This window comes from Manacus candei, unplaced genomic scaffold (genome assembly GCF_025592945.1).
Source record: "Manacus candei isolate 608988 ecotype Guabito, Panama unplaced genomic scaffold, ASM2559294v1 h1tg000049l, whole genome shotgun sequence".
NCBI lineage: Eukaryota > Metazoa > Chordata > Aves > Passeriformes > Pipridae > Manacus > Manacus candei.
Window position 1 is genome coordinate 16,458,521 of NW_026138097.1, and position 15,847 is coordinate 16,474,367.

Below are 15,847 nucleotides of genomic sequence, written 5' to 3' on the forward strand. Positions count from 1 at the left end.
TGTGAGTAATCTAATCTGATGCCATCACTGACCCTCCTTTCAGCAGGGGATTTGGGAGGAGAGACCTTCGAAACTGATTTCCACCATGAATGACTGTTGATCAGGTGGTCATCCGTGATCTCTGCTTTGAAATGGGTACAGGCACAAACTGATGAAAAGATATAGTCAGAAAAATAAGTTCTTTCATAAAACAGCGACGAGTCTTTCTAAAAATCTGGGGAGGCATTTTTGGTTTTTGATTGATTAAAGAAAATGAAAGGGATCTCACGGAAAAGGTTGAAGTTTTTATTAGATGTTTTGAGCTCTGGGATGCAAAGTAGCAATATTTGCTTTAGAAATAAGCTACAAAACCTTGTATCTGATCATACAGCGTGTATCATATGCACTGGGTCACAGTCACCAGCTCTCAAATGTGGTTTCTAATGTTCATCAATCTTTATTCCTCTTCTCTGTTCTTTGAGAGTAATCATAGAATCACAGAATCAGTGGGTTGGAAGGGACCTCTGAGATCATCAAGTCCAACCCTTGATCCACTACCGCTGTGGTTACTAGACCATGGCACTAAGTGCCACATCCAGTCTCAAATACCTCCAGGGACGGAGAATCCACCACTTCCCTGGGCAGCCCATTCCAATGCCTGATTACCCTTTCTGTAAAGAATTTCTTTCTAGTATGTAACCTAAACCTCCCCTGGCACAGCTTAAGACCATGCCCTCTCGTCTTGCTGATGGTTGCCTGGGAGAAGAGACCAACCCCCACCTGGCTACGACCTCCTTTCAGGGAGTTGTAGAGAGTGATGAGGTCTCCCTTGAGCCTCCTCTTCTCCAGGCTGAACAACTCCAGCTCCCTCAGCCTCTCCTCACAGGACTTGTGCTCAAGTCCCTTCCCCAGCCTTGTTGCTCTTCTCTGGACCTGCTCCAGCACCTCAATATCCTTCCTGAACTGAGGGGCCCAGAACTGGACACAGGACTCCAGGTGTGGCCTCACCAGTGCTGAGTCCAGGGGAAGAATCACTTCCCTGGACCTGTTGGCCACACTGTTCCTGATCCAGGCCAGGATACCCTTGGCCTTGTTGGCCACCTGGGCACACTGCTGGCTCATGTTCAGCTTCCTGTCACTCCAAACTCCCAGGTCCCTCTCCACCTGGCTGCTCTCCAGCCACTCTGTCCCCAACCTGTAGCGCTGCAGGGGGTTGTTGTGGCCAAAGTGCAGGACCTGGCACTTGGCCTTTTTGAACCTTATAAATCCTCTCTCATAAAGTATCTCTAGTGCTGCTGTATTCCAAACATACGCCTTAGCAATTTCTTTGAAACTTGTATTTTGTGTATTAGCAGAGAAACCAAGTAATGGCTTGTAGGTTTCTTTCTGTAGGCTTTTTGTGAAGACTGTCCAGTGACTCTGCTTCATTGGAAAATTTGGGAAATAATGCTGAGTTAACCAACAATATAATTATACTTTTTCTTTACTCTTCTTTCCTCCTGTCCCAGCATCCAGCCACCACCCCCACTCCACCAAGCAAATCCTGTTTCCAGGAATAAGCTTTGCTTTGATTTTTAGAAAACAGGCAGGTGGTGGTGGTGTTGTGCTATGTCTTGAGGTGGCATTGCTGAAAATCTGTCTAGTGATGGAGTTTGAGGAACACCTTGATGATAAAACATTGCATCCACCCCCCTCTGTTGGTCTTGTGTTTAATTAGACAAATCGCAACTACTTCCCTATGAAGTACTTACCTCCTAGTCTCAAACACATATCTGTTGTCAAATGTTCCTTTCTTTAGTATTAAATAGTAATTACATGCAGCTTTTGCTTCACCTTTATTGGTGTCTTTCAATGAGACCTTTATAAAGGAAAAAAAGGTTGTAAATACATACATATATATGGAAATATGTATGAGTACACCTGCATATATTTATATAATCATTCCCTCTGAAGCAGTTCTGTATATGGAGACATACATCTTCACTAATGCTAATAAAACTTTAAAGTAAGCTAAAACGATTTTTCTGCATATAGTTTTTTATTGTAAAAATTTTCTATTCTAAATGACATGTAATTCTGAAAATATCGTAAGGCAAATCTCATCTGGTGCACATTTTGCTAGTAATAATGGAAAATTCTGAAAATTCATGTTGTTTCTACCTTAAGTTAATAGATGTTAATTGGAAGGCAGCAGTTGTAAGAAAATATAATTTAGTGAGAGAAAGCTGACCTTTTTATAAAAAGGATCCCTCACTTGATATAATGGTACTGTATTCTAAATCAGTGTTCCACTTTTGTTCCTTGTGTCCTGAAATAAAAGCATCATATGATTCATTCCAGAATTATTAACCCTAGTGGGCTTCCTAGAGGTTGGCTACTTATCACTTGCCTTAATTTATTAAATACAGCTCAAACTAATAAGGAAAAGTGCATTTTACTCTAGACCTTTTTTGAAAGTTGTGAATATTCTAACCTGCTGGGCTCTTCCCTTGTACTCTGCTTTGCTTGCACAGTATACGTACCACAATCCTCCTCTTCTATCTTTGCATGTGCACTCAATGGCTGACAACTTTTAACAGCCATTGTTTTCGCTGTCTGTTGCCTATAACTGTGGTGTGGTACAATACATTGTACTTGTTGACAATCACAAAGACAAGAGATGTCAACATGTTTGTCAATGTGTCTTGGAAAGATGACTGAAGCCTTTAACATGTTGTGATACTGGTAAATGCAAACTGGTTCTGAGAAAGACATTGCTTGGCCAGTTTTACTTTGAAAGCTTGGTACTATGTACTTAAAAAAGAAAGTATGTTTGCCTGATGTTTCACCTTCTTTTTTTACACTCTGGCTTAGCAAAGCACAAAGATTTTTAATTTTTTTTGGCCAGGCGTGACATAAGTAAACATTTTGAAATAAAAATATCTAAATCCCCGAGCAGATACTATTTTCTGAAGTACCTCAGTTGCGATTTCATTTTTCATTAATAGTCGTTAGTTCAGACTTTGCTTCTTACAGGCTTCATTTTTTTGAGGACACATTAGGTTTTTGATTGTGCTTCAGAGAAGAAAAAAAAGGAACTCTTTCAAGGTAGAGTATTAGGACAAATACTGTTTTCTCTGTGTTTTTTACTATTATTTAGAGTCATTGTTGTCTCTTAACATTAGCAGGTAGTGCCCGTTGCCTGTGAGTCTGCAGTAATGTTTTGGCCCTGGTGTTGTTCGCGCGTTAACCCCCAACCACTCTTTCTGTTTTCTGCTGATGTGCATCTGTTACCTTGTGTAGCCACCCACCTGCGGTGGCTGTGGTCTGAAGCCATTGCACCAAGTCTATTACTCACTGAGTACATTCTTTTGATTTAATTGGGAACTAATTGTGTGACAGATGCATGTAAGTAGAGATCACAAGAAGTGTTTTGAGTGTGCACAGTAAGAGAGTGCCAAGTGAATATATTCAACTGTACGCTCTTGCTTGGGCTCCACTGTCACTAGCTTGCTGGAAAGTCTTTGCTTTAAAGATAAAATCAAAGGTGTTCTCTTTTAAAATTTCAGTGCACTTGGATGACAAAAGCAAAATGCCTTATTGCATCTTTCAGCCATTTTTCAATATCTGTTTTCAAAGAATAGTGAAAAAAACAGTGCATTGTGAAATGTAGTTCAAGTTTTCATTTACATTATGTTTCTTAATGAATACTACTGCATTAAGAATTAGACCTTTCCCAAAGGTCTATAGGAGCTCTTTGAGTGTATGTATCCAAAATTGCTTTCCCATTCTGTTTCTCTGGAGAGTTTGCTTGGTACCTTCTCACTGAAGAGTCCCCTTTGTTTACATGACTTGCTTAGCCGTTCTGAAAGGGATCAATTGCAAACTATATCCATCAAAATTAGAACTGCTGTATTCCCTCCTTCCTAGTGCTGATACTCATCCAATCCCATGCAGAGTATATGAAGCTCACTAATCTGGATACAAAAAACCAAAACAGAAAAAAATGAAGTTAATTCTTGTAGTACATAGGCCTTCTGTCAGGTTACCAAGTTGGTCTGGCTCACTTGGGCCAAATCAGACTGACTGTGCTCATCTAAAGGAGGCAGAGGGAGGGTTTGTGCCTACCAGGGAGCATGGCAAAATTGCAGCAGCTCCTCTTCACTCACATTGGCTTAAACTTGTTGCAGTGCTGTATGCCCTCTGTTCCTTAGTGCCCCCTTGGATAAATAATCATCCATATAGTACAACCACTTGTTCAGTTGCCAATCTGCCTTTCATCTGCCTCTCTGTCTTCAGATAGTGCTTCTTTTAGGTTACTCTTGTGAAGTTTCATAAAGATAACCACTGTCACTGGCATTTTGAGCTGTGCCTTCAAATGGTACGTTTGGTTTTAGTATTTATGCTTCTTGAACTGAAAATACACTCCATTAGAGTAGATGGTCACCTGAACACTCTGTTTATCAACCAGAAGATCTTTGGAGCAGTGCTCTTTAAAAAAACCCCAACAGATATATGTCTGAATGAACAAGTTCTTGTCGTAGCATGTCTATCTTTACTATATGTTGCTTACATACACTACTGTACTTTCAGAAGAGCTCTGTTTTTTCATGGACTTGAAGCAATATCGCAGTTCTTAGGGTAGTTCTTGCTTTTAGTGCCTACTCAGTTCAGAAACTCTTGAAGTGGAGAGAGTGTTGAGGTTTGGATTTGACACTGCTCACAACTGTTGTTGCATATAAAAAGTTGTTATTTAAAAGAAAAAACACTCACAAAAAACCCCTCTACTCCAAACCTGCCAGTTTGTTTATATCTTAACACTTTTTACATAATTTTAAAGAATTTGAATGTTGGTAAAATGTTCCCCTGGCACCTCTCAATGGGGAGGAAAGGATGTTTTACAGTCATTATAGTATTGGGTTTGAGTTTTGAATTGAGCTCATCCTTATTTTAAGTGATATATTAAATCTCAATGTAACCTTGGTAAAGAGTAGTGTCAGGATATAGAGCTAGTCTTTAAAGTGTGTTTAGAGAATAGTGGGGATACATGGATTTAGCTGTAGAATTAAGATTGTGTTAAAGACTATGTAAAATGACTTCCTTTGGGTGTTAATATTCATAAAAGTTTAAAGAAATCATAAAAGGTAAAAACAGTGCAACTTTATGATTATAGATAAAAATTGATCTGTTTTCTAAGTATGTATCTCTTCTTTCTCAACAATTGTTGGATGTAGTGAGAGGAAGAGAAACAAGATGTAACAATTAATGCATCATATGTACAGAACAAAAAAAAAACCCAACCAGCTGTAGGCATTATACTGAACAAGAATTTGCTTTTATCCCATCTATCTTTTTTATGTAGATAACGTTTACTCGTTTGTATTGCATTTTGAAAGACTTGTACCCACTAATGGATACTTGGTGGTGGTGTTGTTTTTACTTTTAAGCTAAATATGTTTATGTTAGTCTTTGTATCTCTTGGAAACATGTCCTTTCAGAAAATATATGTTTCTGCACAGTTTAACCTACATATGTATATGGGGTGATTTGAAATCAATCCATTATCAAGCAACAGAATTATACTACATCCTAATGATTTGAGGTTGTTTCTTTTCTAGAAGAAATAATCAGCTTCCCCTTCAAATCTTGCTGGGACAGCAGCTGCAGATGAGAATGAGCTTCCATATTTAATACATTCTATTAACTTCAGACATACAAACACACACACACTCACTCCTGCACCCCAGTGTCACATTATAGGTGAACAGGCCCTAATTAAAAGCACGCGCCATCTGCCAGTGTGCGGCAGCAGAGTGGCACTCCATAACCATCCTGATTCCTGTGATTGAAATGTATTATTTATGAGCTCAAAGAGCAAATACACTGCTTGGCTGGTGAAAGCTGCATTAGGAGCTGGATAGCACCATCTAATGGAACAGAGTGCCACTGGCTATTCATCTTCCCTCTTCTTCCTCTCCCTTCTTCAGTCTCCTCCTGCAATAATTTTTTTTTTCAACATTGTCTTCGCATTTTTTGATAGTGTTTTAGCCAATTTTGTCTCTCAAGTTCCACTGTTATACAAGATTGAAAAGGGTTGTTGAAATATTAAACTGTTTATGGTATTTGCAGCAGCCTTTTGTTTCTTTCCAGTGCCACATGTAGGGTTTTACTTTCTGGAGTAAAAGTGATATTGATGTGATGTGGTGGTCCAGAATTGGGACACTATTGAGATAACTGAGCAGGATTAGTTTACTGCCATTTTTCCTGCCCCTCCCAAAGACCCATGTAAAGAAAGTATCTACCTCTAAGTCTGGAAATTTTATTTTAATATGGAAATGGGCCCCATTTTGTATTGAGCAGTATTCTGCAGACTGCAGTTGGAAAGAAGAGGCAGTTGGAAAAGGCTACAGCTTTGGATCTTCCTCTCTGAAAGCAGAGATAATAGCATCTTCCTGCTTGCAGAATAATGTCCTGTTATTGCTTCTTAGTGGGGAAATGGATGAGGAGATGTTGGAATGAGAGGTGAAATATACCTTGGCAGGAGAAGAAAAGGATGACAAGGAAGGAGTCCTTTTTGTTATGGCTGCTCCATCAGTCTGCCTTTGTTCACTGCTAGTTTACAACATCAGACCTAGTAAAAATATATAATGTGTTTAGTGGCTAGCTCAATGACCTTTAAAATATGCAGATTAAGAATAGTCATACTGATTCAAAATAATCTGGGAAATGACTTTCTGGTCCTTAGGCTTTTGTTTTGTTCTTGAGCTTTGCAGTATTCATGCCAGGCATCCAACAGTATTGTTACAGCACTAAGGATGGACTGATATGTGAAATATTAAATGTTTCTACAACAACTTCCAGTAAACCCACTTTTTTTTTAATTAAAGAATCTGGACACTGTTTGAATTCTGGCAAGACAAGACCCTGAATAAAAAGATATAGGAATAAAATTGGGCAAAATATGTATGTGTATGTGTGTGTATGCATTTTTTTCTTTACATTAGCTTGTTTTAAGGAATGTTGAAATTTCATAAATTGTGGCACACCTGTGAATACACATCTTGCTATTGTTTGTGTTTAGAATGTATGCCATCAGAAGGATAAGAGATGCCTTCAGAGAAAACAAGAATATAAAGGATTCTGAAAAAATAGAAGACCTAGTGAACAAAGCCAAAGCAAACCTAGAGGTTATTCGTCGGCAGGTATGTTTATTTCTCTCATTTTATCTAAGAGTTGTACCCTCCTCAGTTAACTATCTTATGCCACCGGAGATGGAAAAAATAAATCCTTGCTCAAAACATCCATAGATGAATGTTGATTTTTGTATGTCTGAGTTTGAAATCATGGGAAACATCGGTTTGTACATGATGGTTGCAATAGGGGGATTTAGGGTTGTTGGTTCCATTAACGGGAACAGGCCATGCTGTCAAAAGTTTATATGCTCTTGTTACCTTCTCTGCTGTTTGTTTTGCTGTCTCTTCACTCTGTTTCTCTTTTCTGCCCTAATTTTCCTTTGAATCTGTTTCCTCTAGGTTATGTGTATTAGATTCCTTTCTTCAGCCTTTCCTCCTCACATCATAGGTTTAGAAGGATGAGTGTGACACTCACTTCAAATAGTCTTGCCTTCTTCCATGTTTGTTTTTTCCTATGTCCTGATACAGTGTTAGAACAAAAAAATCCTAAAGTGAATTAAGTAAATTCTGGGTAAATGTGTCCATACAGCATGATACATTTTTCTTTGGATTATTTGAGTCGCTGGCAATATTTTTCTTGTCTGAGTAGCATTTATAACAGCTCATTTAGACACAAATTAGACTTCGTTGAACTTTAGATACTTTTTAACTTCTCATACATACCCATACATCTCATACATACTGTCTGTCTGCAGTGGCCACTGGAAATTGGAAGGAAGCAAGTTTCTACATCTGAACTCTCTAAGGGCACTTGCAATGCTTAAGCAGTTCCTCCTTGCAAAATCTTCACTTGGTGACACCAGTCAACGCTCAGTAGTACTTTTATTAAGCATCAAATGAATATGTGCACCTGTTCCTCCATGGTTTGTTTTAACATGCATCTTTAAACAAGCCACAGGTCAGTTAGATGGATTCTTATTTCAGTAGGAAGCTGGGCCCTTTGATTTGACAATTAAGTATGAATACTTAGGTGCAACTTAAATTATTTCTTTGGCGTGTCTTCTTCCAGGAACAGGTGTTGTTTTGTGCTACCATAGTTTTGCAATCTTTTTTTAACCTAAACACTGCTATTTTTGTATTTTAAGTGTTTCTCAAAGAAACAATTCAGATTGGATTGCTACAATGCAGTTGCATTTAAATATTATGGTGTTTTTTCTCGTATCTGTAGGTGATAATTAGTCTTTTCAGCTCTTATTTTTGAGGTTTTGTCTTGGAGAGCCTTGACATCCTTGATACATCTCCAGGGAAGTACTAGAGGCTGGAGAAGAAAATGAAGGAAGGGGTGTCACAGGAGAAGAGTCGGGTATCACTTGTACAAATCTGACCTAGTAGTTAGTCTCTTGAGTTCTAATCAGTAAATTTATGTAAGTAAAATATTTAATTATTACAAACAGATTGGCGGTCAATGCTCCACTACATACTACCCTTAAAGTTAGTATGGGATACAAAAATTACTGCTTAAGCTTGCTATATGTATCTTAAATGTTACGTACAAGCAAAAAACATCAGTTACCAACCTGTTGATGTCTGGTGTCAGGTAAGGTATCTCTCAGCCTCGGTACCACATGGGGTACCTCTCCTTGAGAAGCATCCCTGCTCAAGGGACAGTGGCTATGGAGGGACCTCGTGGCTGCAGATATATATAGCATAAAGTCTGTGAGGTGGAGTCAGATTTTCTGCTGTGTTAATGCACTTAACACAACCTGTCTCCAGGTTTTTTGAGAGTGTGGTGCTGAGTTCTCACCAATAGCATCACACAATAGGATTAACTTCATTTATGCCTTCTTGCTGTGCATCTGCCTGGACCCAGGTTCAGTTGTTGAAGTATCTCTTAAATCAAATCTTAAATGTCATACTTGTAGAAATTTTCCAGACAAAGTATAAGCGTTCAGTTTTGGAAGGGTTTATCTTACATGTTTCCAGGAGTAACAGACAGTAACACACAGAGTAACATAATACACAATGGAACTTTTTAACAAAAAATAATCTGATAAAAGAAAATTATTTTATCAAGATAATTCTTTTTACACAAATCACTGTAAGACTTGATGTTTGGGTAATAAGGATTTTTTTGCTGTAAAAAATTGAGAACTTTTGTGCTTTGCAGAACTTCTCTTATGTTTCAGTGTCACTCACTTTCAACTGTAAAGCAAGAGATAAATATTGTAAAAACAGCAACTGTCTTTAAAGCCAGTTTTTCATTGGGACTATTAAAAACCTTAGCATCTAAATTCATATTAATATTTACTTGCTCTTAAATTTCATCATACTCTGTGGAAAAAAATTCATTCTTCCTCCCTGTTTAATTGAAGATCTAAGTAATGAAGTCATCTGACATTATTAAGACTTTATATTTAAAACTAACGAAGGATAATATAAAGTGTTTTTATTTTTAAATGCAGAAGTACTGAAGCAAACATGAGATGTAGCATACAGTTTTTTGCTAAGTTTGGGGTTTATTATGATGTAGATCATCTTGGTATTGCCAACTTTTTCATAGTATGTCGGTGGAAATTAAATAATACCCCTCTTTGTTGACAATTTATTGTTACTCTAAAATCAAATTTATATGCACTTTACATTCTAATTTATGGCTTAGTCATCAAAGTGACCATTGAAGTGTAAGGTTCATAAATAACTATTTGAATCAGCCTAGTGGAAAATGTGAAATAGTGACAGATTACTGTCATTTTGTTCGTGTCAGTCACTGTACGATTTGCTTCAGTGTTATGAAAGTAGCTTTATAATGCTGAAAAGCATGGAGGAACATTAATCTCTGCCTTGATCCTCCTCTGCTTATTATTGGTTTCTATTTTAAAAATAGTCTGTCTACAGGAAGGAACAACTCTAATTCTTTTTCAACACTATAAAGATTTTGCATGTGTGCGTTTACTGTGTAAACAACACAATTTGTGGTGTCTTTCCTGTAAAGAAAGGTGTTGCGAGAAATGCGTTGTCACAAGTAAGTCTGAACTAGAAAGTTTTAAAAAGTTCTGAGGCAAACTCTTGAGGTCCTTTGAGGATTTTCATAACAGCCATTCCCCAGCTATGCTAATATGACTTCATTTGTGAGTTTCCATTACTATTTGGAGTATGTTATCAGTAGGAAAATTTGCACTGAAATGTACTGCTGCTGCTGAAATTTAAGATTTGTACAAGCCACTTTGAAGATAGGCTAATGCTGAGTGTTTTGAAGTAGTTTTCTTTGTGGCATGCTGTCTCTCAAGTTTTGAAATGAAAATATAAAAGTGAAATTCAAAACATATATTAGACCTGTGTGCTCTGATTAAAGGCATGTTTTATTTTATAGATCTCATTCTTACATACTCCTCCGTAGTACTTTCTTCTCAGTTTTATATTGTAACTACCAGCCATCTTGTTTGTAGTTTTGCTTTGTATTTTGTTTTTTCCTGGCAGCTCTGAAGGTTTTATTAATCGATTTTGCTGGTTTTGACATCACACAACTACAGTACTCTTCAGCAGTTTTGATATTTCACAGCTTTCGTTTGTCTCTTTAAATAATCCACACTGATGAGAATCATGGTTTGTACAAACCTTGAGCAAGGAGACAAGAAATGTACTGTGAGCAGTTAGACAGTCAGGACACGTGGATCTGCTTCCTTTACAGCTATCTGGTCATTGGTGCTTTTTTAAGGGAACAGATGAACTTTTCTTTTGAATTTGTTTTTCTTCAGGCTTGACCTCTCTTACTGTTCCCTTCAGATGTGTAGAAGAATGAAAGAATGTGGTTTTGAAGCATGAGAACTCTATTAGAAAGGTTCCACTGATAATGATAACTGTTGAGTACTTCCAGCATTTTTCACATTTGCAACATGTTGTAAAGTGCATTCTAATCCTTGAAATATTCATTGACTGTAGTAACTTTAGCTTCATTTCTTTTAATAAAATGCTTCATGACTATGCCTTGATAAAAGCCAATGTCATACTTAGTGGGAGATTTTGGTCGTGTATTCCTATGTTTCTTCGTATTCAAAATTATTAGTATGGTCTTGTTTTGAAATTTGTGCAAAATAACAGTTCTTTTGGATTTATTTTTTTTAGTAAGCCAAATTGCCAGTGCAGCTGAGTGTAGCCAAGTACTGTACCTTCTTGAGGTGTTCATTAGCAGTATCTTATATCAGCAATGTCGTAAATTTGAATAACAACTCAAATGGAATGGAAGTGGAAATAGGTGTTGTAGGACTGACTTTGAGAAAGTGTTGGTAAATTTAAGCAGATACCCAGGTAAATCAGAACTTGTCCCTTTCCAGGACTTGTTAGCAGCACGGTCTACTTTGTCTAGCTTTTTCAGATACCTTTTTCATCTTGGCCTGTAGGCTAGCTTTGGAGTTTTGGAATACTGTAACAGATGCCAAAAGCTCAGAGCTGTCATATCAGCTTAATTTCTGGCATCTGAGGGTGAAGGAAGTGTAATAGACATTTTATTCGTCTTCAGGTGGCATGGCTCTCCAAGTTACACCTGTGTGAGTCCCCATGGCAGTGTTACTCCTTAGGCTTTCATTTAACTCTCCTGATGGAGAACAAGATTGTGTTTTCACAAGTGATTCGCTGCCGTTTGCTTTGCTGACTAAACTACAAGTGGCAGGTTCTGTCTGCAGTATTAAATACCAAAGTAGACCCTGCATTCAAAGTAACCTTTAGGTCACCAGCAGAGGCAACTCGAGGATAGAATGAAGCTTTGTCTTTCTGATCTAAGAACTCAGGGTAAAACACAGCATTTGAGGTATGCAGTTACCTTTCCTAAAAAAAAAAAATAAAAAAATAAAGACTGTTGAGTGTTGGCAGCTGCTTTTAAAATACTCTAATTATCTGTCATAAAGAACTGTCATTATTTTTGTTACATGTATTTAATGGCTAATCCAGTGAGGTTGGGGCCTTATCATAAATAGTAACAGTAGTTATATAATGCCTCCAGAGATCTAGGCATCTGATGTTATGCACAGAGGAGGGCTGTCTGAAGGACAGGAGAAGGACTTACTTTCTCATGAGCAATTTGGAGTGGCAGTATGTCACATCCAGTCAAACAAATGTTAGGTATAAACTTCCACATAGAAAAGAGTAAGTTTTATCAGCCTGGCTGGTCAGTAGCTCCTTGAAATAGTTAGCAGCACTAACCATTCTGTGCTCAAGAAAGCTTCAGAAGCAAAGAAGGCTCACATTTTCAGGCAGAAGAGTTCATCTGCCACTCATTCCTTGTGCTTCCAGTTCTCCTGGGTTCAGCCCAGTGTGTAAATGAATATGGTTCTTAGGGGTGGCTGTTGCAATAAAACTTTGAGGGGGGCCTCTTCCAAATGAGGTAACAGCAAGTGCTTGTGGTTCTTAGTACAAATAAAACATAGTGTCAAGAGAGAGGAAGCAGAAATAAGTGCTGAAGTTTTGATCACAGGTCAAATTACTTCTGTTGTGTTACTAATCTGACCGTGTGATCTTGCTTTGATGCCTGTCAGTCTGGTTTATAGCGGTGCCCATTGAGGGAGGGTTTGAAGATTGAGTTTCTTGCATTAAATTATATTAACCTTTGAGTAACTTTTTGTCTTTCTTGCTGTATGTGGTCTGCTGCAGAGCAGAACATTTGTGGAGCCATCTCTTTATTACTGAATAGGAAAAGGAAAAGTATGGCAATTTTGTGTGTTATTTATGAAACATATAACCTAGTAACAGCCTTATATGTGTAATGTGACTTATGCTTACGTCAGATCACTGATCTCTCAATGAGCATCCCTTTTCAGGGGTAAACCCATTTTATGTACAGCTAGACCTTCAGGAAATTAAAGAGATTGCTGTTTGGAGGACTTGTGAAAAGAGTAACAAAGAAAAGTGCTGTTGTTACACCAGTGATCTCTTGATCTACCACCATTTGTTGGTCTTTTTAATCTGTTGTTGTTTTATTTCTTTTTTCCTTGCTCAGAAAACTTTCCTTCCTGGTTTTGTACTGCTTATGAAAAGGAGACAGTGTTCAGTTCAGTGGCGCAGCAGCAACTGAGCAGGCACACTTCCCTCCAGGAGGAGCTTTGGCACATTTGTCTGGTGCCTCTGATCCCCAGGACTGTGTTTTGCTGCCCTTGAATTGCAGTCTGTAGTTCAGGATGACGATGTTGATGTTGACACCCTCACTATCCAACAAGTCACCTGGTCCTGTAGCTGTGGTACAGTGGGTTTTTTTAATGACATTTTCTTTTGTGTCCCCCCCCCCCGTGCTCATTCATCACTCTCTCCGTATATTACAGTTACATTTTCTCCCTTTACAGCTAACAACGGGAAGAGAAGGCACTTTAGCTCCTCCTTAAGCTACTTGAATTCTTTTCTGACCTTTCAGATGCTTCTCAGCACACTGAAAATGTGCTGTAAAATCATCCCCTGCCACTCTAAATCAGGTGCCTTTCTTTTGTTTGTTTCTTTCACGGATAGTTTGTCAAGTCTAAAGAATTTATTCTCTTGTTCATTCTCAGCATAAAGGCAGCCCGCAAAGAGCTCCTCTTTGTCCTATTTGCTTCAAGAATCTGGTTTCATGAGTAGTTTTTATTTCCCCATCTTATTATCTTCATGCTTCTTCTGTTGGTTCAGTCACTAAAACTCTTCCATTATTCCGGTTGCAAAGGTGATGCTTTTTTTCTTATTTTGAAAATACTTGTCAAAATGAAAGCTGTTTATAAAATCCACTAATGTTAACTGTCATTTAATAAAAATCTGAAAAAAAACCCAGTTACCTAAAAAAAAAAAAATAGAAAAGGAAGCCTTCTTCTCTGTCCTCTGTGTCTGGTGTGCCTGCATATATTGTAATCTTCTGGGGGTCCACTGAATATCCCTGTGGTTTATCATAGCACCAAACAGGGTCTCTCTCACTAAGACCATTTGACTGAATTTGCAGCCAGATAAATTCACAGTGGTCTGGTTTTATTTTGACAATAAACTTATGTTTGGCCTTCACATAAAAGCTCTTTCAAACAAAGAAGCTTTATCATTAATGTGTTATGTTTCAATATTACCTTTTTTGCAGTAATTCAGATTCTGTCTACTGTCTATGCAGTAAGATGCTTGTGTTGAGGAAAATGTCTTTGGTCCATCAAGTTGTTATGAAGGCCAAGATTTAGGGAAGGAAGTTGCTAGACTCAAGTATCAGCATGTCTCATCCAGCCCTTGGAAGTTTAAGCAGGGAAAACTGTTTTCTAGACAAGACTGTAGAGAGAAGTTTAATTAGTGTTTACGCAGTCTCCTTGGCACTTGGTGCATTGCTGCTGTCTTTAGCTCTGTGCTTTCTGAGGTGAGCCTGGGGTTTTTTTGTCCATTAAAGGCTATAGCTGCAGTGCCCTTCATCTTGGTGACAGGCATTATGCCAGTACATTCATTCTGAAAGCAAGTAAAAAGCAGAAGAAAAAAGAAGCCTAAACTCTTCCAGTCACATTTAAATTTGACTAATTCTTGTTGTTATTTTCTCTGGGGTACATCAGATATATGTTTCCCCTCTTCTAGGTATGGGCTGCCTGAACATCCTTCCTAGGCTATTTTCTTTGCAGGGAGTGAACCAGAGTTTCAAGTTCACCTTTATAATTTGGTCACCCCTAGAAAGTACATAAATGCGTAGTTTGAAACAAAGATCTGCTGTTTATGCTGTAGAAATAATATCCTGTCCCTCACCAGAGCAGTTATGAATATTGCAGTATAGTGGCTAAATAATACATTCATAGTTTTTCTCCTGTGAGCATAATTCACTGCTGAGCAGTTGCTTTGGTAATTTTTAACCATATTTTTGTCCAAACGTGTGGTTAATGAGAGCATTATATGACTTAATCAGTTAGCTTTTCACATTAATACAGATCTCGTTTGTAATTTTGTTGATTTTGTTGTTGACCCAATGCTTTGGTTCTGTGTTCAAATTATCTTAATTTTATTTGAAAGTACTTTTGGTCTCTCAGAAGTCTAATTTCTATACACATTTGTCAGTAGTGAATACTTACTGGGAGTGATTAGTCTAGCTGCTTGCGCCAGTATACCTCTGGGAGGTTAATCAATCTTGTGCTTTTTAATTGACATCAATAATGTGTTTACATTTATCAATATTTCTTAATTGTCAAGTTGTAACAGTGGAACATCAATAATAAATCATGCCAATGGTTAACTTCATACATTAGATTTTTAAGAGTCTCCTTAAGCAGTTTGACATGCTGTAAATTGCTTTTAAAATGATGTATCTATGCTCATGGGGGAAGAGGAGAAAAAATTGGTATGCTAAGTTGTGCTGTAGAATAACACTGAAGAACTAGCCCATTGACAGTAACATACCTTTGCCACATGTATGGTATGCTTTATGGGGAAAAAAAGGAAGTAAGTCTTTTCAAACTGCTTGTTTTATTACTAATAATTTTGTGAGTATGACAGTACTCATACATTTCTTGTGTCATCCCCAGGGACTTGTCAAAGCTGGGACTTTTTCTATTCTCTCAGCTGTGCAGGCAAGGCAGAGGGCAGAGAGAATTACTCGTGCTACTGCTCCTTTACAGAAGTAGCCCGATTTAGCTGTACATTTCACCGATGTCTTTAAGATATTGAGGTGGAAATTAAGGAACTTTGTTGAACTTTAACCATGTATTTAAAGACTTGGGCTCCTAGGGAACGAAATTATTTGCCCAGGTTTGCAAAATATGCTTAGAGCAGGAATTAAGACACGATATTCCTAG

At 37.9% G+C, this 15,847-nt stretch overlaps 1 protein-coding gene across 5 annotated transcripts in view; it reads left to right on the forward strand.

Annotated features, from left to right (window-relative positions):
• Positions 1-15,847, forward strand: part of LYRM4 (LYR motif containing 4) — an 89,891-nt gene that overhangs the window by 17,277 nt on the left and 56,767 nt on the right. For 4 of the 5 annotated variants that reach the window (XR_007906547.1, XR_007906546.1, XR_007906545.1 and 1 more), the window contains exon 2: positions 7,040-7,160. The exons of the other annotated variant lie outside the window; for it this stretch is intronic. Coding sequence is in view for 1 of the 4 variants with exons in the window: in XM_051799118.1 (XP_051655078.1) it covers positions 7,040-7,160 (121 nt within the window). In the remaining 3 variants the exon portion in view is untranslated. The remainder of the gene's footprint in view (positions 1-7,039; positions 7,161-15,847) is intronic. 5 annotated transcript variants of the gene reach the window in all.